At 42.1% G+C, this 26,290-nt stretch overlaps 1 protein-coding gene across 5 annotated transcripts; it reads right to left on the bottom strand.

Moving 5' to 3' along the window:
• Positions 1 to 3,280: 3,280 nt before the first annotated feature.
• On the bottom strand, positions 3,281 to 23,857 carry tecrb (trans-2,3-enoyl-CoA reductase b). 5 transcript variants are annotated; one of them, XM_061830099.1, is made up of 12 exons: positions 23,731 to 23,857; positions 16,687 to 16,737; positions 9,050 to 9,101; positions 8,932 to 8,976; positions 6,503 to 6,606; positions 5,859 to 5,974; positions 5,058 to 5,163; positions 4,876 to 4,948; positions 4,753 to 4,796; positions 4,620 to 4,677; positions 4,017 to 4,105; positions 3,281 to 3,922 (listed from the first exon to the last, which is right to left on the bottom strand). In XM_061830099.1, the coding sequence occupies exons 1-12, from the start codon at positions 23,743 to 23,745 to the stop codon at positions 3,749 to 3,751; spliced, it is 927 nt and encodes a 308-aa protein (XP_061686083.1). In that variant the 5' UTR covers positions 23,746 to 23,857; the 3' UTR covers positions 3,281 to 3,748. The 5 variants fall into 5 exon arrangements, with proteins under 5 accessions (XP_061686083.1, XP_061686086.1, XP_061686085.1 ...); XM_061830102.1 differs by lacking the exon at positions 23,731 to 23,857 and adding an exon at positions 22,840 to 22,979; XM_061830101.1 differs by lacking the exon at positions 23,731 to 23,857 and adding an exon at positions 22,782 to 22,921.
• Between the last annotated feature and the right edge of the window lie 2,433 nt (positions 23,858 to 26,290).

The following is a 26,290-nucleotide window of genomic DNA, read 5'->3' as shown; positions in this document are numbered from 1 at the left end:
TCACAGTCTTTGCCCTTTTGTTTTTTTTTTTTTTTAATGGCAAGCATTTGGGATTTAACATTGCCAATTGCGTTACAGTGCTCCCTTAAATGTTTTGGCGAATGAGGGACTGGATTACTTGCGAGCTAGCATAGTAGCCATGAGAATACTCTGTAAACAATTATAGTTTTGTTCACTCTCTGGCTAGTGGACATCGTGGCTAGCAATGTGCTTTTGGATTTAGGTCATACTCACTGGAAATGGTGTTTTCAGGAGCCATTTAAAAGAAAATGAATTGTTGGAGCCACTGATGGTGTAGTGCAGGGGTCGAAAACATTTTAGGCTGAGAGAGCCATAAACGGCAAATATTTTAAAATGTAATTCCAAAAGAGCCATACAATATTTTTTAAAAGTAAATACAAGTGTATTGGTGCATTTTATGTAAGACCAACACTTTAAGATTACAATAAGTCTCTAAATGCATTTAAAAAAAAAACAATGATGTTGCTAACCATTGATGACAAAGTAATGCTGCTTTTTTGCTGATGACTTTGTCGTCTATTTCTTACGCTATCAAATTCAACTTTATGCAGCCTTTGAGACTTTCCTGTGTTATTTGTGAACGTAAGTTGGTTTGAATATTTTTTTTAAATGTGAGAGACTTTTCATATGCATAGGTAGAACCAAACATTGTCAATACAACAATACTCACATGCCACACTGCGATTGACCAGAACTGCCTCGCGATCGTCCATTGAGCCCCCCTGGTGTATACATTATGTTGTTATGAGGGCTCTGTGAGCCATACGCCTGACTTGGTGCAGACTGTGCGTCGATTCCTGCTCGGTGATGGTGTCGAAATGTTACCTGTGACTGGTGACCATTTCATCAAGTTAGCTGGGATCGGCTCCAGCGCTCTCGCGACCCTTGAGAGTATAAGCGACGTGGAAAACAGATGGATGGGTTTTAAATTGTTCTGTATCTTTATAGAAGTGAGTCCTAACTTTGTAACGATAGGAAAATGCAGGTCCTAGGGGAACAACATTGGAGGACCATGTTTCCACGTAATGTACAGTATGCTTTAATTTGAGGGTATTTACATCCAAAACAAGGGAACAGTGAAGGAGGGCAGTTTTGTACACTGGGTACATAAAGTATTCAGACCCTGTTAAAATTCTCACAACTTTCTCACACAGTTGCCTTCAACTAGTTTGCAGGCATGCAGTGGATGAGGAAGGAAGAGAAAAACAGAGTTCAGGTAGTCCAAAAAATGAATGGCACGCATACTGTGCTGACTAAAAGCTTATAAAATTAAAATTTATATAACTAATTTTCCAAATCAATATCAATAAAGTGAACTGAGGAGACAGTTCACAGGTACAGTTTTGTGTGTAAGGAGCAAGACTGAAATGAATTTTTGTGCTTCCACCGTGATGTTTATGTTCGGTCATGTTAAACTTGTCACACAGTTGATGCTGCTGATGTGTCAAAATTTTGTGAAATGCCCAAATTGTACTTAAAGTGCCACTGTCATGAAATGCATGATTTTTTTTTTTGTATGTTATTAATGAAAAAAAAAAAGGCAGCCGGAATAGACCCATCCGTTTTTTCACCACAAAACGTGATATTGATGTATATGGCTTTTTGTGATTCCCTCCATGAAAGTCCTCTCGAGGGATTTGTTTTCAAGAAGAAGCAGGAAGTGACGTTGTTAGCAGACACCCACTCAAGCGGTCTCCTATGTTTATACTGTTTTTACCTACGGGAAGGTAGCTTGTTGTTGTTTCGTGTTAGCCAAAATGCCGGCTCGTATTGGTGGATATTGTTCAAACACTCGGGAGGATGGATTAATTCTGCATACTTTTCAAAAAGACCCGGTTCCTTGTGAAAAATGGATTGCACAAGTGCAATGGACGAGAGCTTCGTGGGTTCTAAATCACAGGTAGGTATGTATACAGCTACTAAAAAAAAATAATAGTTTGGGGGGGCGTAATCCTCTCAGAATAGAACAAAAGATCTGCGCACGTATGTCAGGGGTCCTAAACCTGTCGATTTACCCGTCGGCGCCGAGCACGGCATCGGACAGGGTGGCTCATCGCGGCGCTGAGGTGGCTCATTCCGGCGCCAAGCTGGGGTGGCTCACCGCAGCGCTGGGCCAGGTTGGCTTGTCGCAGTGCCGGGCTGCGGTGGCTCGTCGCAGCGCTGAGCCGGGCCGCTTTTCGGTGTTGTCGTCGCTCACGCCTGAGTACGCTACATACTGTACGCTATCAACTAAATATGGCTCAAAACGATAGGTTAATACTGCCCCGGTCACTTCACTTGATTGAGATGTTCTCTTCTTTGAAAAGCGCTTCCGTGTCCCATTGCAGGTGCCACTTGTCACGACCCATCGGAACGGGAGTAGGACCCAAATGCAAGGTTCGGAAGATGCAAGGTAGTTCGGGGAGAAACGTTTATTATTCAGTGGTCGCGGATCGGGCAGGCAGTCAGATGCAGCAGCGGTAGTTGGGACGTCGGGCGAAGAGAGCAGGTGAGCGGGCAGGCAGGAGTCGGTACACGGGATATCGATCAAGGAAGGCAGAAGTGTCAAGGGAGTCAGGCTTACGGGGTCGGTCGGAGAACAGGCGGAGGTCGGTACACACGGGTTGACGATCAGGGATACGGAAGTACTCGAACGGAGCATGAAGCTCAACGATTTGGGTCGGACCAGTCGTCATCGGGGTCATGTAAATACACAGGATAATTAGCCCGCATGAGGCGCAGGTGTGCGCCTCTCAATCAGCGCAATCACCCGCACAGCCCGGGCTGGAGCGGCAGGATCATGACACCACTACCTGTTTTCAATGGAGAATGTCCCAGTGTGAGGTCTGCTGATAACGTTGCATGGAATATGGTGACCACTTGGATGTTGAATGAGACTTCCACAACTTTCCGCAAGGATGACATGCTCTCTGCTCATATTTATTTTTTCGGATAGACATTGAAGTGAATAATGTTATATTTATTTTTCATTACAATATCTATTTTAGAATGTTTATAGGCATGACACTTGACCTTTAATATCCTCTTACATACTCATGTTATACATCTGTTCTCATACTACAGTATGTCTATTCCTGTAAAATTGCAATTTTAATAATCCCATGATTTATTAGTATTTTTTTTTCCTCTTCAGGACAGGCCTAATACACTGGAGCAAAAAAAAATCACAAAGCTTTCCTCTTCTATTTCACGACAAGGTCATTGTCAAATATTTTCTAGCACTAATATTCCTGACAGAAACGGACTAAAAACACAGCCACAGATTTGGTTCCTTTTTATTAATAAATTACTTTTTCAGATGAATGGATGTGGAGAGCAATTTGTACATTTCTGGATAAAACACACATCTGACCTGTCATGATCGCTACACCGTATGCCAGCCGTTCAGTGCACACGGGTTTGTTTGAAAGTCAGAACGTATCCGGAGATGCAAAATAGTTCGAATAACCAGGCAGAATTTCATGATTTGTTTAGCATGTGAAAGAAAGAAAAAAATTAAATAATAAAGCCAGTGATTCATTAAACACTTTAGGAACATAGCGATGAAAGAAAGTCAGCAGAAAAATTGGTTTAGGAAGGAAGGGAGCAGTCATGTTTTCAGTCAGTGGCATTCCAGTGTAGAATAAATAGGGACCGAAACAAAGGGAGCTGACACGCTTTAAAGGTTTGGGTGGAGAGGGGCAGGTTGTGACAATTTGGATGGAGGAGCAGCCATGAAGGTGGTCGTCTAGAGGACAAATGGAAGGATGGGTGACCGGAGAGGGGGGTAATCTCGGAATTCCTTCAGGTAGCTGCGATGCTTTCCTTTGGCCCACACCGTCATCTGAATGAAACCCACCAAGGTGAAGAAAGCCACGGGCAGACACTGAGTCATCACCGTGAAGCCCAGCCAGGACCCCAACTGCGAAGTGAGAAGAGCAAGACCGTGGAAATCATTACCGTCATTACTATGACATCATTACATCTGAGAACACACAACAAATAAAACATGCAACCTCGTAAGTGTAGTTGGGACATGAGACCAGCAGGAAAATCCAGGTAAAGGGATTCTTTGTTGGGTAGGGTATCTTCCTGGTCTTGGAGCCTGAATATAAAGGTAGTGAGATGGGGGGAAAAAAAAAAAAAAAAAAAAAAAAAAAAAAAAACGTTAAAAATGATTGTACAGTTACCTCCAGAAGTAATTTACAATACAATTATCATAACAACTCTTGATGTTTGGTCACATAAATAATTTTTTAATGTTTAGAATTGTATCAAGATAAAATGGCGAACATTCAAATCCAATAGGTTAAGGTGTGTTTATTTTGCAGTATTTACAAATAATGGGATGTTGACTGTGTTATATTTTTTTCCCCTCGCCGGTTTATTCATTGTGCCAACACTTGAAGCAGCAAGGCTTCATATTGTCAAAAACGAGTCACGCTTCCATGTGTCCTTCATTAGCTCTTGCCGGATTTCTTGACACATTTGGAAGCCTCGGCACATGTCCCATCACTAATATTTAGCGGGAATAGAGCCCGTAAAATATCCTCAGATATACATCAAAATAATCACTTTTCGACTGGGTGTTCAGGTGGGACAGCGGTGTGGGTGGGTACCTGGCGGGCGGAGGTTGCGGAGCGCGATGTGGATGGAAAAGTTGCCAATTTGACAGAACTGAGGAAGAAAATGTCACTGATCAAAAATTAATGATGTCTAAGGATGTCACACAGTGAGCAGATGGATTCTTACCAGGAATAAGATAAGGGACAGTCTGATCTGTTGCTCACCATAAACTGTAAAAACAGTTCACACAAACATTGCGAATAAAGTTCCAAGGAGACATGTTTGGAAGTACAGTGTGTGCGCACTCACTTGGTGGTGTATATAGCGGGTGATTGATGTAATAGGCCATCCATGCTGCAAAGCCCCAGTAGTACGTACAATTCTGAAAAGACAGAGCACTAAATCATGCCGCTCAAACTTGACTGGGCAGAGAATTCAATGCATCACATGATAATAAGATGACTGCGCAAGAAAGCTCGCATCAGGCTCACCTTGAAGATGTTGCGCAGTGGCATGGTGCCGTGAGAGAAGCGGTGGACGAACAGCGTCTCCAGCAGCCTCTTAACGAAGTGGAAAGAGTGACACATGCAGGCCAGACTGGGAAAAGCAAAAGCTCTGTTAGCCACTTCTTAAAAAGCAGAATGTGTGGCTCGTGGCATGGTTGTCAATGGGAACATCAAGCTTCAGTCATTCATATCATGTTCTTGCGTGTCCATTGCTTCAAGGTTTATAGCCAAAGATTTGTTTTGTGGAACCAATCGGCTGAAGAGTGGGGATGAACGTCTCGGAAATTTGATGTATGGATGAATGGTGTCACTGCACTGAAAAAATGGCCTTCTCAAAAAAAGTTACAACAAAAAACGTTAAAAACAAGAGATCTCTCTAAAATAAGTGAAAGAAATTCTGAAAATGAAACTAGAATGGACTTTTTCTCTTGCGGAAAACGTAGAAGTCAAAACTGTCTTAAGAGGGGGAGCGGAAAACAGAGGTTAAGAGTACATTCTGCAAGCCGAGGGTCGCCAGTTCGTACCCCTTCCAAGCGCATGTCGCCATCGTGTCCCTTAACACCCACACTCCCTAAAATGAATATGCCTGCTGATGGTCAGATGGAGTGAAGTACAACGGTGGCTACAGAAGTATCTTAGCACCACTGGGGTGTGACTGAGGAGTGAATGAATAATGCATGAAAATGTAAAACATCTTTGAGTGCCCAGAAACACACTAAATGTAGTCGTAATTAACTTGCTAAGATTGTGTGTGTTTACTGCGGACATGTTTTCCGAGACACTTACTGTACTACCCAATGTTTACTGGTGGTAAAATCATATTTGGGAGCGTAGATGAAGGGAACCCTGAAGTAGAACATCAGGTAAATAACAAGTGGTCCTGTGTACTCTGTCAGGAAGACCTGAAAGTCACAATAAATCACAACACAGATTACTAATGATGCATGTGTTGTGATTAGGATATTTAATCCAGCAAACCATACATTTTATGTATCATCTCTTCACCACTACATAAAAAAAAAAAAAATCCCTCTCTCTGCTTTCCTTCTCTCCGGTCCCATCTTCTTCAGTCATGAGTCTTAAAGAGAGAGTCCACTATTATCATTGACGTCAGCCTGCCTGCTATCACTGCCCCTTTAACTGGCTAACTTTAACAAACCTTTCATCTCGATGGAGATTACGCGGAACGGACTCTCCCCCCCAACTCCCAGCCGAGTCAAAACATGAACTGTACAATGATTGCTTGACTCCTCTGTAACATGAACCCTAGAGAACCCATGGGGTCACTATTTTTAAAGGAGGATTTGGATGTCTTGGGTTCTCTAGGGTTAAATGATAGTAAAAGAAAATAGTGGTGCTCAGGTGGAATGCATTTGGAGAACCTTGATTATGTGGTTATGTGTACAGTATAAGGCAGAAGCTTTACTTACCGTGACCCAGCTGATTTGAGCCCCCAGGTCTCGGAAGTAAAACGTTGCTGTGGTTCCCACAGGAAGCTGCTGTAGAACATCCTCATCTTTTAGCGATTTCCCTTCTGAAACACACACACACGCACACACACACACACAAACTGTAACTTAACACACTGTACGATAGAAATACAGTAGTTCCCCTCTATCATATGGCTCATCATTTATATTTTCGATGACTTACAAGCGATCGTTATTGAGTTTTCACACTACAAGGGAACTCTGAATATCACGTTGCGCGCCCTGCGTAGAAAAGTCGCAGTTGTTTGGTTTATGACTGTAAAGTTTTTCCACACTGTATACAGTATATGTTAGCATTAGTTTTTGTGTGAAACATCACGTAACCGGCACAGAAAGGGGGATAGTTGACTTCCGTTGTCTGCTATGCTCATGAGCAAAACTCGGACTAACGACAGGATTGTTTGAAGCCAAACTTATTTCTACAATATTGTATTAACGCATAAAAAAAATGATGAAGCTTTACCACCATCTATTATCTTTTTTGGCTCTATGGTGACATAATGTGTTGCAAAAAAGACATTGTGGAGATATTTCAAAGTTTCAACAGGTGTTTTGAAACCCTTCCCCGTTCACTTCGGCGGGGAGTAAATGCTTTGACCCGTTTTGACAAATGTGGAACTATGATGGGCTTATATAGGGTTCATCTATGCTCTGATTTTAATTTGTAACTTATCCCCCTTTATTCACGGCATTTTATTTTCATGGAAAAATACTATCTCAGCTACACTGTGTAGGATATTTATTGTATTGTAGCGTGTCATTGAGGCAATGAATGGTTACTCTCAGCCATAATCACGGCCAAAAAAGAAATGTAAAACTCATAGTCCAGATACTGTACATTTAGAATCTGCACGCTTAACTGTAAACTGTTAATGGTGAAGATGTTCCATTCATCACATGATCGGTTCATCAAGTTATTTTCAGCTGATCGAGATCGTTTTCATACATTGCTTGACATTTGGAATGTCACTGTGACAAAATAAACAGAAGGTACAAAGATCTTGCTAAGTGAAACAGCAATGGCTTTGTTTCTGTATTTTTAGTACCAAGATGACATGCTGTGGCGACCCCTAATGGGACAAGTCGAAAGCAAAAGAAGATAAATGACTGGTATTATTTCATGAATACTCTCATTCATCCAAGTCGCTTCATTCTCAGGGTATTGAATGATCATAACTGGAGTGTTTTGTTTATCTTAGAAGGGTTTGACCTCTCATTCCATTAGGCTTTTATCATTTTATGCAACAAGGCTTAGCTTGGACGCTCTAGCCAGTGTTTGTGTGGGAAAAACCCAAATTTTTGACACCACCCACACCACATACGGAATCATTCTTTTGGAATTTTCTCGTGTTTGTGTGCATTTTACACACAAACACACTCTTCGTGAGTGTGTGTTAAACTGTTCAATGACACCCCAAGTGTAGTATACCAACTTTCCAACATGCACTTAGTATAAAAGTGTCAATTTCATTTCAAACCACACCTTGGTTTTGTCATACGAGTGAGTGTCCAAAAAAGGCCCTCTGACAGCTCTTGCTGTTTGGGCTATTTTTGTATCCACTTTGTCCATTTTTGGGGTACCCAAACTCTGTACGACACCCGTCCGTATAGCTGTGACAGTGAGAAAGTTAGGGTAAGCATGTCATAACAGTATTTATTAAAGTAATTTAATTGCAATAAAGTAATTTAACTACAGTAAATTAAGGACGTTATTTGTGTTATGTTGGGTTTGAAATGTTGAGTTGACCTAGACTTATGTCAGTATTCAATAAATACCAGCTCGTGTGTTTATTACTTATTTTCCCGTCATTTCATCTATCCATTTTCCAAGCCACTTATCCTCACAAAGGTCGCTGTAGTGCCAGAGCCCATTCCATCTTATTGAGCAAATAAAATGTTTTGACTACATTTCTTGGCTGGCCAGGGAACGCCTCGCGGGATCCTTCTGGAAGAGCTGGAAGAAGTGGTGGGGGAAAGGGAAGTCTGGGTATCCCTGCTGAGGCTGCTTCCCCCGCGACTGCACCCAGAGAAGTGGTAGAGAATGGATGGATGGAAAATTTTGATCTTATTTGTTCTACTTTCTTTGTATGCATGGGTTGCTTGGTATGTTCTCAACATCTCGTGAAAATTGCACATCAATAGCAGCTTTGGAAAGCTACTTAATGAGAAATAGGGTGAGCTGTTACATACTATTTTAGCCACCGTATGTGAATCTGGGGTTACTGAACCGCAATTATACAGGGGTCCACTGCATTAAAAATTGTCACCAATTGTGGGCGGGTATGGAACATATCCCCGCGACAAACAGGGGGTTCACTGTAGACTGGATTGACTATGGGATTACTTGGATTAAGCCATAAACGACTTACTGGGGTCAAGGCGAATGGACTGTCTGGCTGGGTACCACTGAGGATCTAAAAAAGACAGACAGTGTGAACACTTGCTTGCTCTAATTTGGACGTACGAAGGAATAGAAAGAAGACTCACGGCTCTTGTGGAACATAGACTTGATCTCCCCAATGGTGGCATTTGGTTCCACCTACAAATAACACCATGACAAATAAATTGACGCAAACATACAAAGGAACAGACAACAACCCAGTTTTCCATTCATGACAGTGATTAGCGGTAAATTTAGCTCTGGCTGTGCCCACACACACTCCGTGGATGTGAGCGAGCCGACAGCTGGCATTCAGGTTTCAAGGAGCCTACAGCCACAGCCAAAGCACACGGCATCATGCCAGGCCTAACAGGAACCAGCCTGACCAAGTAAGAACCCAAAAACACAATAGAAGCATACACAAAAACACAAATAGTGGATGACTACACACAAACTAATGGCCATACTGTAAATTGATGCTGCCATATTCCGGCAAAAAAAGTAAAGCAATAATAAATCTACAGTACTTACACAATAGTATCAAGATATACGTGTTCATTAATCAGTTGGGTGTTGAATGCTTTTGTCATCCTGAATCTTTGAGTTGATAGCAAAACTTTATGAACCATCATATGACTACAACTTGGTGGAAGAAGATCCTTCTCATTTCCGATCAATGACATAGAATAAAAACTGGACTGCGCACAGGCCCCTTTCACGCGTTAATTTGCTTTCAACTTCCGGTCATGGCAAAACATTGCTTTGTGTACTTTTTAACGTGAAAGTTGACATCTTTTGACATACTTACAATTGTACATTGTGAAATATAATAACATCGAATTTAATTAGAATACGTTAGATTTAGCTTTTTTGTTGCGCTGTTGGCTGTCAAAACCATGCAAGCGGTCGCAAAGAAGTAACTTTTCACCGGTAATTGTGTTTCGGCTGAAACTTCATAATTAATTATTATATATTTATCGCATTGTTTCCCATAATGTGTGTATGTTTACCATACTTTTTGCTCTGACCAGAAGTCATAGCCTGTTGACCATGGCGGTACAAATGATGAATGCAGAGTCCGCACTCCAGTTTTTATTCTACGTCATTGGTTCCGATCTAACGTCAGTATCATATTGCATGTCAACATTGCAGCTACTACAGATGTTCCTCTCTGAGAAGTTGTTATCATTGGTCTCTATTCTGACTCTATACTGCCTTGGCATGGGACCAGATGATCCCGTGTCAGCTAATTATACTAAAATGAAACTCAGTATGTGAAAAGCAATGAAAAAAAAAAAACACACTTTGAAATAAAATTTGAAATTGAGGGTGTTATGTATAATGTGGTTAGCGGCTATGCCCCACAGGTAGGATGTGACCTAGAGTTGAAAGAGAAATTCTGGAAGGAACTAGATGAAGTAGTTCTGAGCATCCCAGACAATGAGAGAGTTGTGATTGGTGCAGATTGTAATGAACATATTGGTAAAGGAAACAGGGGCGATGAAGAAGTGACGGGTAAGTACGGCATCCAGGAAAGGAACTTTGAGGGACAGATGGTGGTGGACTTTGCAAAAAGGATGGAGATGGCTGTAGTGAACACTTATTTCCAGAAGAGGGAGGAACATATAGTGACCTACAAAAGCGGAGGTAGAACCACGCAGGTAGATTATATTTTGTGCAGACGATGTAATCTGAAGGAGGTTACTGACTGTAAAGTAGTGGTAGGGGAGAGTGTGGCTCGACAGCATAGGATGGTAGTATGTAGGATGACTCTGGTGGTGGGTAGGAAGATTAAGAAGGCAAAGGTAGAGCCGAGAACCATGTGGTGGAAGCTGAGAAAGGAAGAATGTTGTGCGGCCTTTCGGAAAGAGGTAAGACAGGCTCTCAATGGACAGCAGAAGCTCCCGGAAGACTGGACAACGACAGCCAAGGTGATCAGAGAGACAGGCAGGAGAGTACTTGGTGTGTCATCTGGTAGGAAAGGGGAGAAGGAGACTTGGTGTTGGAACCCCAAAATACAGGGAGTCATACAAGGAAAGAGACTAGCGAAAAAGTGGGATACTGAGAGGACTGAGGAGAGGCGAAAGGAGTACATCGAGATGCGACGTAGGGAAAAGGTAGAGGCGGCAAAGGCTAAACAAGAGGCATATGAAGACAAGTACACCAGGTTGGACACGAAAGAAGGAGAAAAGGATCTCTACAGGTTGGCCAGACAGAGGGATAGAGATGGGAAGGATGTACAGCAGGTTAGGGTGATTAAGGATAGAGATGGAAATGTGTTGACTGGTGCCAGGAGTGTGCTAAATAGATGGAAAGAATACTTTGAGAAGTTGATGAATGAAGAAAATGAGAGAGAAGGAAGAGTTGAAGAGGCAAGTATGAAGGACCAGGAAGTGGCAATGATTACTAAGGGGGTCAGAAAGGCACTACAAAGGATGAAAAATGGAAAGGCAGTTGGTCCTGATGACATACCGGTAGAGGTATGGAAGCAATTAGGATAGATGTCTGTGGAGTTTTTGACCAACTTATTCAACAGAATACTAGCGGGCAAAAAGATGCTTGAAGAATGGAAGAAAAGTGTTCTCATTCCCATTTTTAAGAACAAAGGGGATGTTCAGAGCTGAGGGAACTATAGAGGAATAAAGTTGATGAGCCACACAATGAAGTTATGGGAAAGAGTAGTGGAGGCTAGACTCAGGACAGAAGTAAGTATCTGCGAGCAACAGTATGGTTTCATGCCAAGAAAGAGTACCACAGATGCATTATTTGCCATGTGGATGCTCGTGGAAAAGTACAGAGAAGGTCAGAAGGAGCTACATTGTGTCTTTGTGGATCTAGAGAAAGCCTATGACAGAGTACCAAGAGAGGAACTGTGGTACTGCATGCGTAAGTCTGGTGTGGCGGATAAGTATGTTAAAATAGTACAGGACATGTATGATCAGCAGCAGAACAATGGTGAGATGTGCCTTGGGTGTGACAGAGGAATTTGGACGTGGGACTCCATCAGGGATCAGCTCTGAGCCCCTTCCTGTTTGCAGTAGTAATGGATAGGCTGACAGATGAGGTTAGAGTGGAATCCCCTTGGACCATGATGTTCGCAGATGATATTGTGATATGCAGTGAAAGCAGGGAGCATGCAGAGGAACAATTAGAAGAATGGAGACATGCACTGGAAAGGAGAGGAATGAAGATTAGCCCAAGTAAAACAGAATACATGTGCGTGAATAAGAAAAGTGGAGGGGGAAGTGTGAGGTTACAGGGAGAAGAGATAGCGAGGGTGGACGACTTCAAATATTTAGGGTCAACAATCCAGAGCAATGGTGAGTATGGTAAGGAAGTGAAGCAACGGGTCCAACCAGGATGGAACAGCTGGCGAAAGGTGTCTGGTGTGTTATGTGACAGAAGAGTGTCTGCTAGGATGAAGGGCAAAGTTTACAAAACAGTGGTGAGGCCGGCCATGATGTACGGATTAGAGACAGTGGCACTGAAGAAACAACAGGAATCTGAACTGGAGGTGGCAGAAATGAAGATGTTGAGGTTCTCGCTCGGAGTGACCAGGTTGGATAGGATTAGAAATGAGCTCATTAGAGGGACAGCCAAAGCTGGATGTTTTGGAGACAAGATTCGAGAGAGCAGACTTCGATGGTTTGGACATGTTCAGAGGGGAGAGAGTGAGTATATTGGTAGAAGGATGCTGAGGATGGAGCTGCCAGGCAAAAAAGCGAGAGGAAGACCAAAGAAAAGGTTGATGGATGTTGTGAGGGAAGACATGACGGCAGTTGGGGTTAGAGAGGAAGATGCAGGAGATAGGCTAAGATGGCAAAAGATGACACGCTCTGGCGACCCCTAACGGAACAAGCCAAAAGGGAAAGAAGAAGAAGAGAAGAAGATTCATACCAACGGAAGATGAGAGAGTCTTCGCCAAATCAGCGTTTCTCCTGTTTTTCCGGTGCGACTCCAGCGCTTTGACGCCCATCTTTTCAAGCTGGTAACTCTGCTTGCACAAATGGCAGTAAGACATGTGCCGATCTTTTGGATCTCGACGAACCCAGCTCCCAATCTCCTTACTTTCAACCCAAGCTTCTTGAAAAATGCACTTCCCCGTGATACAAGTTGGATCGATGAAAGAACTACGCTACGTCGTAACGAAGACTAAGTGAAATGCACTCTCACGGGAACAAACAATGGAATAGACAAGATGGCGACTAGTTGTCAACACGGTGACTTCCGTTGACAATTTCCGGCTGATTTGGACGCCAGACGGATCGCTATTTTTTTTTTTAAATAAAAGATTAATTTATTTTTTTAGGGAGAATTTCGGCGCTAGAGGTCCTCCCTTTGACTTTTTTTAAATTTAAGGCCTTTTTAGGGGCTTGACCGGTTTTTGCAGATTTTAAGGACTTTTAGGACCCCCTAAATGCACCTTCGAAAATTTAGGGGTTTTTAGGGACTTTTAGGGCCGCGTGCGAACCCTGTAAACATCCTGTATCTTGGTTAGAAAGTGGCGCAATTGAGCTTTTCTCCCATTGGCTATTGGCCAGCATCTTCCTAGCATTCTATTGGCGAGGAGGGACCTCAAATTTTTACCCGTGATGCTCTTGCTTTCCCTTTGACACTCGAATGTCACCGAATCACACGCTAGAGCTTTCTTTGTCACATGCGAGCACAGATTGGCAATGTACATCTTTTTTGTTAGTTTTTCGTTTGTCTATTGCAAGTTTATTCATCTTTCTTCACCATGGGCCCCAAGAAAATTTTGTGGAATTAAGTTGTGTGCGTGCGTACATTCGTACGTTTTTTTTTTACGTTTGCCTCCTTCTCTGTTCCTCACAATGCTTTGTTTCTCACGTACCCCTCTGTTAATATATTCGCTCAACGCCAAAGGTAAATGAACATAATTTGTATTATTCTTTACATTATGTACTTTGAATGTGTATTTTGGGAGGGGGTTTGGAACGGATTAGGTCATTTACATCTAAAAACATTTCTATTTTCCCAAAAAAAAAAAAAAGAGGAACCACTGAAATACTGCTAATCTATAGAAAGTAGAGTTGGTTTGAGTATCACACATACTCAAAAGATTGGCTTTTCCATGTAGGCTGAATTTGCAGAGCCATCTCGGTCGCCAAGCTTTGAAAGACAAACCGGCTCCAATTTTGTTCAGGTCATTCTGAAGACCATGCACCATTTTCAGCCGGATGACATCACTTTAAAAAAAAAAAACCCTTTAAGATTACCTGCATACAACCCCGCAACTATCTGGGCCTAGGTTGTCAGATCAGGGCTTTGTCCTATAAACCCTGACTAGACATGATAAACCATTTAAAGAAACAATCTTCGACCATTGTAACTCCCACCCTTTCTATATCTGGCATACTAGATGGACAAAACACATAGCCACTCGACGGCAGGGAGTGAAAATGGCCATAAAGACCTTCCAAGAAAAAAAAACTAGTTGGAAGTTCAACCCCTCCATGAAACTAAGGCCCATGGGCCACATCTGGCCTGTTGATCATTTTAATCTGGCCTGCCAAAGACTGGTACAAAATCCCCCAAATTACTGTATATCAAAATCATGACCACCTTCATTTGACCTTGTTCTGTAATGCCCACTGGTTCCATCAGTTAGCGCCGTAGGGACTGTGATACATTGACTTGACTTTGGCTGTTCTGTTTTTACTCTGCTAGTGCTCTGAACCCTTCTTCAACCATGAGTGGGCCAAAGAAATGAAACATCAACAGGGAGTGCCGTGTGTTTAATATGGAATGGACTACCAATACTTTTTCACTGAAGTCCTGTCAAAGGCTGTATGTCTAATTTGTTAAGAAACCATTGGAGTTGAAGAAGAATAGAACATCAGCCGCCACCTTTCTAACAAAAATCCTGATTTTGCTGCCAGCCAGTCAACGCAGGAAGTGATGCCTACACCTCAGTGGTTAAAATCGAGTTTGGAGGGTGAGCAAAACCCCTTTATACGTTAAGTGCCATCCAAGACTCAGTCACACAAGACCCTGTAACAGGGCCAGGGGAGCTGCAGATGGAACTGATTGATCTCCAATATCTAGACTTTTAAGTGTAATAAACACCAAGAAAACATGATGAACACCTCAGATATGTTCTGAGAATAACAAAGCTAACACCAGACTTTGATGCGTTGCCAAAAAATGTGATCAACAAAACAACACTGTTCTCATTAAAAGTAAAACTAAGTATTGACACCACAATGGTTTTTTTGTTTGTTTATTTTTTAAACGTAAGCATTTAGTCCTTGCTTGCTTGCTTCTCAAAGTCTCAAAGTCAATGTGGCCGCTGAACCAAAATGTTTATCCACCGCTGTAATAGCTAAATGTCCTCATAATAGTTCTATCTAGTACTCAAGATGTTCGGCGTGGGAAATTTTACTCAGCTACATATTCGTTTGATTAAGAAAAACAGAAAGAATTTTCTCAAGACCATCCAGCTCCAAGGGGCAGGGGAGCTAGTTGTAAACATAGCTAACACACCAGCAGGCCACAGGCACACAGGACTTATTTGCAGACCTCATATCTGAAACTAAAATGAGACAAAGACAAGTACGACTTGCACATCTGAGTGATAAATAATCTAAATAATCAGTTATGCTTTCCGATTCAAATTAACTATACCCTCTGGACGATGGATCTGTCTGGAGCACAGTAGCTCAAAACTTGTTCATTTATATCAGATTTACAGTAAAACTGTTCATTCGTATGTATGTATATATATATATATATATATATATATATATATATATATAATATATATATATATATATACATACATACATACATATATATATATATATACATACGCACACACACACACACAGTATAGGTACACAATGGATATATGGAGTTGCTATAACAACAGTAAAAAGACGAAGCATTAAAGTCCATCTTAATTGTTAACAGCCACAATTCCTTCTCTGCTCGTCTAAACACTATAAGAACAAGTCGCCAAATTCACATGCATTCTTTTATTTCGATTGAAGATCTCAGGTCAACAGAATTTTTTTTTTTTTTGCCTATTTACACAATTTTACATTGGTGATTTCGTGATGAGAAATTCTGTGGATGTGTACTTTTCACATTCCTGAACGATTTGCATTTGTAGTCACACCTAGGGGCAATTTATAGTCTTTCATTAACCAACCATACATGTTTTGGGGATGTGGGAGGAAATTGAAGTACCCAGAGAAAACCCACAGAGACACCGTGTCCTCAGAACTGTGAAGCAGATGTGCTAACCAGTCATCCAACATGCCTGCTTGGAATTAATAAAAAAAAAAAAAAAAAAAAACATTTTCTGAAGTTCTGACTTACCTACTACATTAGGATAGGTTAGTGCACCATTTTCTAACTTCTTTACAAATTTGGGCTACGATGGTGCCATAGACAGAGGAGCAGCCAATTCCTAAATATTGAGCTTGAAATTCTCAACATTGTACTCGTAGATATCATTGCCATGTGGCCGAACCTCCGAACAAGTACAGTTGGGTCACATGTGAAGGTATGGGTTTACAATTGCCTACTCTCTGAAGAACACTGAGGCGGCTTCACTACAGTATGTTCTAGAAAAGGTTTGACTCTCACTGGCGCAGTGGGATATTGTTACATTACAGAGGACCACCTCAGTTGTTCCATTTGTGTGCAAAAAGCATTAAAATACCCAGGCCATGCAAACAATTATTCATGCACACATGGTTATAGAAGTGTTCTTGCTCACCTTGTCCAGGAAGCAGAGCTTGTCCTTGGTCTTGGCATCAAGTATCTCCACCTCAAAGAAAACAACAGCCTTTTTAGCTTTTTTAGCAGGTTTGCGTTTGACCGGTGGGGGGGCCAGTACAGGTGCAGCCGCTGACCCGTTACCTGGCTTTTTACCAATGGCGGCCTCTAGCGCGAGGGTATCCATGTCAACCGTCCACCTTCTGGACTCACTCTCGTCCCTTCTAGCCACCACCCAAGTTCCAGCCCAGAACCACTGTGAGCCCCAGAGGAGAGGTCCTGCACTCAAAAGTGAAAATAAATCTGTCTCCTCCATGCTTGGTGCTGTGGCAGCCCCTCCCTCTTCCTTCTCTACCTCGTCCAACCACCCCGTCCCTCCCTTGCTAGCTGCCCCGGTCTCATTCTTTCACTTCTGGCCAACTGCTTATTTTAACTGCTAGCCAACCCCTAGAGAGTGGACATGTGTGCACATAGTTCGAGATTCAGAATGGCCATCTGTAAACATCTTGTTGAGGGAAACTTCTCGAGCAGGCACATGATTATGGAGGTAATTTGATTATGAAATATATACCCCCGCAGCCTCAACTCTAAAATAAACAACACTCTGACACCGCTCAGTCCAGTCTACAGCTCATTGGTCAGAAGAGAGAGAGGTGTTATGACAACCAACACCGTTCAACCTCATCTCTTCCTCTCCCTGCAGCTAAATATAAAATCTACTGCTAACTCTGCACAACCCTCTTACCACTGACCTGCCCCCCCCCATATGTCTATGTGGTCATGTAATTAGATTGGCACTGCCATTTGTGTCTAAAAACACCTGACTTCTTCTCTGGGGTCTGTTGGTTAACTGATGGGGTCAAACCCTGTTTTCCCATCTTTCAGTCACACACACAGACAATTGCACGTTCTTGCCCAAGTACCCAAGGGTGATAATACCACAGATTCTCATAAATTACGGCATCCCCGTTGTTGAAGCCCACCACTACCTCTCCACTCTCAATGGTCAACAGTTGTTCAAACAGTTGCCATTTCTCAATGAAAGACAGTTACACCTGGCAACATGGAGTTTCACCTCAGATGTCTTTAGCCAAGTGTAAACTTGCCAAACAAAGTAAGATTTTAATGTGCAACGGTTATCATCATATCACTCACAAGATTTGTAAAAAAAAATTACAACGTACACAGTAGAGTTCAGATATCTGGCATGGGTGACGCAACAAAAGTGACAAATCGTGGAGCACCAGAATGACGGTCTTTAGTTGGCACTAGGATACTTTCTGTGGAATAAAATGTATAATGTTAGGAATGTATGGACTAGATTACATTAATATTCTGACGAATGGGCGAGTGATCTAATCGAGGTTTTAATGAAGAAACTGAGAAAGTAAATTCCTCAAAGGAAACATTTGGAGCACTACATTGTGTTTGTCTGTAGTCTACTAATTAACAGGTAACTCTTTTCAATCCTGTAGCATGATAAAAGAAGCAGTGTTCCATCTTTGTGGATTTTCCTAAAAACATGGCACGAGCACTTCAAATAGCAATTAAATCCATCCATCTATTTTCTTAGCCGCTTATCCTCACAAGGGTCATGGGGAGTGCTGGAGCCTATCCCAGCTGTCAATGGGCAGGAGGCGGGGTACACTATGAACTGGTTGGCAGCCAATCACAGGGCACATAGAGACAAACAGCCGCACTCACAATCACACTTAGGGGCAATTTAGAATGTCCAATTAATGTTGCATGTTTTTGATATGTGGGAGGAAACCGGAGTGCCCGGAAAAAAAATCACGCAGTCACGGGGAGAACATGCAAACGCCACACAGGCGGTCCGGAATTGAACCAGGACATCAGAACTGTGAAGCCAACACTTTCCAGCTGAACCACCGTGCTGCCCCAATTAAATCCTCCACAACAAATCATGACGAAACTTGGATGGTTTATGACTGTATGTACAGGACTTTGCATTTTACTGCCTGAATTGCTTTTTCATGAATGACATCTCAATTTGTGCTATTTAAGTCGAGTTTCATGATACTGATCAAGTGATACTGTGTGAAATGTGAAAATGTTGTCGGTTGGACATGGACAACCCCTTGGAATTTCTCCCTGGACAAGCTTTGAGGTAGATATTTTTAACTGAAATCTATCACCCAATTGGAGAAAGGTTTCTTCAAGTAGTAGACAAACCTAAAGAGTTGGTGAGATACAGGTAGGATGAAAAATAATGAAGTTATACAGGTACTGTTTTACTCTAATTTGAAGCCACTTTTTGACTGGATTTCCCAGGATAAACCCCACAAAAACATTGTTAAAAAAGGTGTATTGTGCTCAGTTTGAAGATTTCACAGCCTTCCATAGATCTCGTTATGTTGCTCATAAAAGATATTGGGAATAGCCACACGACACTACCATGGTGGTTCCAAGGGGAAGATGAAAAATTAAAAAAGAAAGTTAATTCCTCTTTAGCTTTTCTATCAAGATTTATGCTAGATTTTAATTGTATCTTCCTTGATTTATTTGCTTCCACTCCATAAGTGCATTTGTTTATACACCCAATCATAACCAGGGTTGTGGAGAGCTGTAGCTTATTCCAGATGACTTCAAGTGAAAGGCGCTCTCTACCCTGGACTGGTCAGCAGTCAATCACAAGCCACATGCAGTATTCAGACAGACAATAGACAACATTGTACAATTGCTGAGTGGAGAACATGCTGCGTGCGCCTAACTCAGATGAATTTACCACTACATAATCAGAGACACCCAGTCCATAAAGTTGTATCAAAAATATTTAATAGTTTCTATACAAAATTCTGTTCCTCACTCTTTTGTGCCTAATGCAGGCAGTTATACTCTTAAGTCAGACACATTTTATACATAATATTCTGTATTTATTTTGGTCGTGTTTTTGTCCACCAGCTTTTCTATTACTTCAATTTCTTGTTTTATTATCTAGATACCATCTACTTTATAATGGGGGAAAAAAGCATTTAAAATGGCAGCATAAGGGGGATATGGCCCTGTGATACTGTTCTCCAAGCCAAGCATCCACGCATACCCATGGCCACTTTATACCCTCCACACCCTCTCATCTTTGTCTATATAAAGGTCCAAGCTAATAGCAACAGGCTGCCTCGCTAAGGCATGAAGAGTTGACGGTGAAACGAGAACTGACTCCAATAGCTCTTGGTACGGTTCAACACAAGCAAAGATTGATTCATTTGCCAGAACCCTCTGCCTAGGAAGGTGCAAGGTAAGATACTTATTGCCAGATATAGGCAACAATTACGTACAGTTGGTCTATCGTCCAAGAGAGAGGAGTATAGATGATATAGCCCACTAGAGCAGTGTGGGATAGATTTTATCAAATAAAAATACGGTACCCAAAAGGAAATTTTCAAAAATTAGGGGCTGGCCTATTTCCTTATTTTATCATTAAGTGTTATGTAGAATGTGTGGAATTGATTTCTTTCTGTCATATCAACGGGGCAAAATGGAGTGGACTAATTAGTGTCCGCCAACAGAGGTGCCGTTAATTTTGTCTTAATAACATGGAGTCAGCTTTTGGTTGTTGTGCTCAGTAGAACAATGAGATTAAGAGGGAAGTTTAGAGAAAGATTCACCATGATAAAAAAAAAAAAAAAAAAAAAAAAAAAAGACTGATAGTTTGTTTCCTTCGTATTACTTTAAGCAAAATTTACTGGATAGAACTTTTGGTTTCACGGAGGTTCAGATTGCATATCCTTGTTTTCAACAAGAAGCACAAAACGAAACATTTTGCTTTCACTTTGTCCTAAATTATGAAGGGTAACAAACTTGATGATTTGCACTGTACCATTTTGGCACCCCTGCTCTTGTGACTAATTGCAATCTCGCTTAAACCTAATTTAAATCAAGTGGGGTAAAAGGGTCTGACGGCTGCACATAAAGTTGTTTTCCGTGTTCAGTGAATGTAAACAATGATACTGGCTATGCGTCACTTGGGATTTACTGACGTTACGACTGACAATGTTCAGAGAGTGACGTGACAAGATGCTAATCACGTGTTGTTGGCTTGAAGAGGAAACAGAAATGAGTGCAATGAATATTAAGATATCCTACTTATTAACTGATTGATTTGTTTCTTGTCAGAACACCAATAAACGGGGAAGCTCAAGCAAGATGTTGAACTACTCTTTGGTTTGCACGAATTGGAAGGGGAGCACAGAATTATTCTACCGCACACAAAGAGATTTGTGATTATTCGCAAACATCACAAATGCCCAGCGTGCAGAACGCACTGCTGTGGTGGACCGGGCACAAGAACAGGTTTCCCTTTTTGTCCAAGTTGTCCAAATGTTACCTGGCTGTCCCAGCGGCTAGCATATTGAGCAAGAGGATTTTTCTCTCTGGCTGAAAATGTCCTCACCCCACCGAGAATGACCATTCACAAAGCCCACGCCAATGCAATGTATGTTCTCTGTATGATCAGTGTATGAACTGTCTATTGTCATTGAATACTGTATATATTATTGCAAAGCATTCCCTTTCTCTTGGGATTTTTTTTAAAGATGAAACTAAACTACTGTAAAAATAATGTCATCAGCAACTTGTTGTTGTCGACCCCACTTTCATTACAGTAGTGTCTACTTTGAAAAAAAACCTGTAAGTCATGCAAACCCAAGTAACTACGCACCTCTTAATACAGTGATTCCTAAACTTTATTACGCCGAGGCACATATTTTACATTATATTCTGCAATTATAGGCAGAACGATGGAGTGACTTGTTCGATAATATGCCTCACAGTTCTGAGGACCGTGTTCCAAATCCTGGCCCTGCGTTTGTGAAATTCTCATGTTCTCCCCCGTGCCGATGTGGGATTTGTCCAGGCACTCCAGTTTACTACACCTCACAAGGTTTCTAGGTTTGCTTGCTACATGTTACACTCACTTTCACACCTATGGGCAATTTGGTCTTCAATTAACCAATAATGCATGTTTTGGGGATAAGGGAGGAAACCAAAGCGCCAGGAGAAACCCCACACAGTCACGGCGTTGAACAAGCAAACACCACACAGGCGAGGTCGGATTTGAGACTGGGTTCTCAGAACCGCAAGGCAGATGTGCTAACCAATTGCCCACCATCAGCCACACCCTTATATTGGATCTTATTTCTATAAACAGATGAGGTATCTAATGCCTAACATGAATGTATACCTTAATTAATGACAAGGGTAAAAATATTAGTCCTCACTCCGCTCATCAAATATGCAATTTCTGCCAGGATTAACTTTACCCTGAGTATCATGAGGTTTGATGATTGGACGTGCTCCCTGGGATTATCCATGTGCTATTGTTACATCCACCCCTCAAGTTCTCAAACCCACCTGTCATGATACACTAGTTGGGTCGGTTTCTGTGAGATTGCTTCAACCCTGTGTGGTGTGATTTGAGGCTTTTAGAACTCAAAGAGACATAATAGACTGTTTTCAACTGACGTCACACACTTTCCGATTTAGAATGCGGGCCCCATCTTGGTTTGGTGAATTCACGGAAACACACGTAACTAACCAGGAATCATTTCGGAAAGGCGTATGAATGAGGGCTCACCGCTATGTTATCCGTTAAACGGACGTTGTAAAGCTTCTTTCTTTCGACTGCCAGCTGTGATCAAGAACTAGTGCGAGAAAACGGAGCAGTTATCAACTAAACGGCGACAACGGGGCCTGTCTCGTATTGGCAGAGCCGCTCTAGCAGCCAAGCACAATACTCGTGTGTGAATGCAATGCATGTCTCCAAAATCTGTATTTTCTGTTTCATTATAAGAAGTTTTCAAAAACGAGTTACCGCACCTCTAGCTGTTTCGTGAGTTGAGTTAAAAATGTAGCCGTGGAAGTGGGGAGAAAAAAAAGGTGCCGGTTCCACTTGGGACTCGTCCCGGTCGAACCTCCCTTTCTCTCCTTCTCGGTAACAAAAACAAAAATAATCTACACCTCTTTCATTGGTATAATCAACATAATTTAACACAACGCTGACTATAATCACGCAGTACATATTTAAATTGCATTGTGCGGTAAACTAGCCTTAGCAATGTGGGGAGATAGGTTGCTTACAATGGATACCGCAACGTGACGAACCCAGCCATTGAGAAGTGGTTGTAGGCATCCAGACCTTTGTAATTCTTTAGTTGGTCCACGATATCAGCGCTTGTCGGGAAGAGGACACGGTGGACGATGTCTGGATAGGTTACCGACACCCACAGTTGTGTGCTCTATTTGTGTTTCTCCAAGGCATATGGGTCGATATTGTCGATCAAAGCACACTTCTTGTCGTAACGGTTTCTTGAAACGACATCTAATGAGCACCGAGAACTTTCCAAAGTCTTTTTAGCCATCATGCGTCACTTTTTACCGTCGTACGACCGTTTGTGCAACTCCGGTATGTATGCAAAAGCAGCGTCAGTAGAGTGAACCCATTCAACACGGCCAGGTGCCCCGGATGTAGTCACGTGGTCGAAAAGAACGTATTCCCTCTTTTTAATTTGTATTGTTTTATGCTGTTTCCCACATTATCATATGCGTGACTGTCATTTTTATTTACAGAAACGTGGGTAGTCTTCTGCACTGGGCCGGGACTGTTTTATCAACTGGGTTATTGAGTAATTACGTGATAAGCAGCGCCATTAGTCATTCCAGCCAGAGACGGCGGTGATGCGGCGCATTATGCCAATCATAACTGTATGTCCTCAGAATACGAACATGTCTAGTTAAAGAAAACCAACAGGTTAGTCTTAAGACTTCGACTAACCTGTGATTGAGAAGGCGCTTTTCAACAATAAACCCGCATATGTCCACATTCGGTAAGCCACGAAGCTTCGGTCAAAGCAGCCGTTCAGTGTAAACTGCCGCGTGCTGTACAATGCTAACTCTCGTATTATCACACGTGTATATTTGACGGAGTGTTGGCTGCGACACATTCACAATAAAACATTTGTAACCAGTTACACTGGCCAAATGTTTGTCAGCTCCATTGCCGATCGAGCGTTTCATGGTCACCACTCACCTCGTAGTGCTTCATTTTCGCAGTCCTTTCCTGGGTATCTCAAGTAATGGACACGGCAACCTCCAATCAAAGAATTGTATGCTCACCATTGTGCAAAAAGGAGACTAGCTTTTTAGCCAATCATCGTTTGCATTAGTCGGAGGAATACGCCCACGGTACCCCCATCCTAGCGAATGGGATGTGAGTAAATTGTGAGGCGCTCAAAAATTTACATGCCCTGGAAAATACATATAATATATATATATATATATATATATATGTGTGTGTGTGTGTGTACATATTTCACAATACGTGAAATGTTGACAATTTTGCGTGAAGATATGATGACTTAATGAGGACTATTTTTGTTTTTTATTCAAATGTTCTATGTTGTGCTATTCTGAAATAAATCATTACAGCTTGATTGGAGTTACAAAGGAAATAAAATCAACGTGTTTCTCCTAATCACGCACGATCTTTTAAAATATCTATCAAATTCTGACACGTTTTTTTCAACTTATGAGTGCAACCTTATCAAATTAGTATACTACATGCAGGGGTAGATTTACACAGTATCCCAAGTGATAAAGCACTAAGTGGGCTAGTGAACATCACCTAGGCTTATTGTGTTTTTTATTTGTACTAAGCTAATTTGTTGTGAAAGAACAACGGTAAAGCTCAACAACAAATACTATCACTTTAGGTATATAAAAATAAAATAAAATATACAAAAACACCATTTTAAATCAAATCAGAATCAGCTTTAATGGCCAAGAATATAACAACACACAAGGAATTTGCCTCCACTAGTTGGTACGGCCTTGGTACGACAATGACAATTCAAATATTTCATGTAGAAAATCGAGAAACATACACAACAATTAAATTGGAGCTGACTTCAGTCAAATGCAACCATAGCTGTAGTAAGCAAAGCAAGCAAAGTAAATGGATTCATATAGTGCATTCCATACACGTGGTACTCTGGCAGCCAGTGTACCCTGCCTCCAGCCCGTTGAGAGCTGAGACAGGCTCCAGCGTGCCCCGTGACCCTTGTGAGGATAAGCCAGTGTTGTGGTACACAACAACTATATCCATCCATCCATTTACTTTGCCGCTGAAGACTATTTTGCTTTTATTGCACTTTCATTATTTGATTAAATATGACCTTAAACATTTAATCAACAGATAAAGTGTTGTCCATTTGCTAATCAGACAAAGATGTGTTGTGGAGCTGGTGGTTGTCCTTGATCTTTGTGTGCAGAAAACCGCTGGCGCCATCCTCCTCTCCCAGTCGTTGCCATGGAGACAAACGACACCAGATTAAGGAGCGGAAAGTTACCATCCCGGCCCAGGACCAGACTGCGGCGGGCAGCCACTTTTACCATGGACCCATACATATAAAAACCTTGTGTTCCCGGGCAGCTCTTGTCTTCTTCTTTGGTTATCCTGCCAGAAGACACACGTCTCGTGTGCAGCACATACCTAGATAAGACCCGGACGTCTGTATTCCACATTCCTTTCTAATAAATCCATTTACTCGTCTAATCATTGGTCATCTCTTCCTCGACCCGTGAACAGGGTCCAAACTCACAAATCCCTACACCGCTTATCCTCACAAGGGTCACGGGGCGCACTGGAGCCTCGCCCAACTGGCGGCAGGAGGCGGGGTACACCCTGAACTGGTTGCCACCCAATCTCATGGCACGTCGAGACAAACAGCCGCACTCACAATCACACCTATGGGCAAATTTAGAGTGTCCAATTAATGTTGCTTGTTTTTGGGATGTGGGAGGAAACCGGAATGCCCGGAGAAAACCCATGCAGGCAGAGGGAGAAGATGCAAAGGCCACACAGGCGGGGCCGGGATTGAACCCAGGTCCTCAGAACTGTGAGGCCAATGCTTTACCAGCTGCCCCACCGTGCCACCACGACAACTATAGCATATGACAAATAAAATATCTCATTAGAAGTGATGGGTAAACTGGACGAACCAAATTATATTATGGCCTATTCACAGTTTTTTTTCTTCAAATGATGTCAAAACCAAACGAAAAAGGCTACGGTTTTCAAAAATCCAGTGCCAAGATTGTCCTTCAATTGAATTCAATTAAAAATTGAATATAAAGTCTCTCCTGTTGTCATCCTCCGTCCGCCCTGCGATTGGCTGGCAACCAGTTCAGGGTCTACTCTGCCTCCTGCCCGATGACAGCTGGAATAGACTCCGGCACTCCCGCGGCACTCCTGAGGATAAGCGGCTCAGAAAATGGATCTCGCTTTTGCCTCGGAATTTGACTATTGACGTGCCTCACCCATGTGGAAAAATCTGGGCCACACCTTACTGAAATAAATGTTCGAGTCAGCGCCTCACTTCGTCGTTGGGTTCAGAAAGAACAACTGATCTTTCGCGTTGGCGGCGTGCTTTTGCAGCTTATTCAAGTCGTAATGTTCTCTGTTGGGCGTGCAATAAGAACCGGCTCAGTCTGCTTTAAAAATAGTTTTTTCATTTTTTATGGAGGGACTAAAAAAGGGAAGAGCGCATTAGTGTACTGGAATATTTGTGACTGTACTTGAAGGGATCACG

Source organism: Syngnathoides biaculeatus, chromosome 9, assembly GCF_019802595.1.
Source record: "Syngnathoides biaculeatus isolate LvHL_M chromosome 9, ASM1980259v1, whole genome shotgun sequence".
In the NCBI taxonomy this organism is placed as follows: domain Eukaryota; kingdom Metazoa; phylum Chordata; class Actinopteri; order Syngnathiformes; family Syngnathidae; genus Syngnathoides; species Syngnathoides biaculeatus.
Note: the sequence above shows the minus strand (reverse complement) of the source record. Positions and strands in the feature narration are given on the sequence as shown.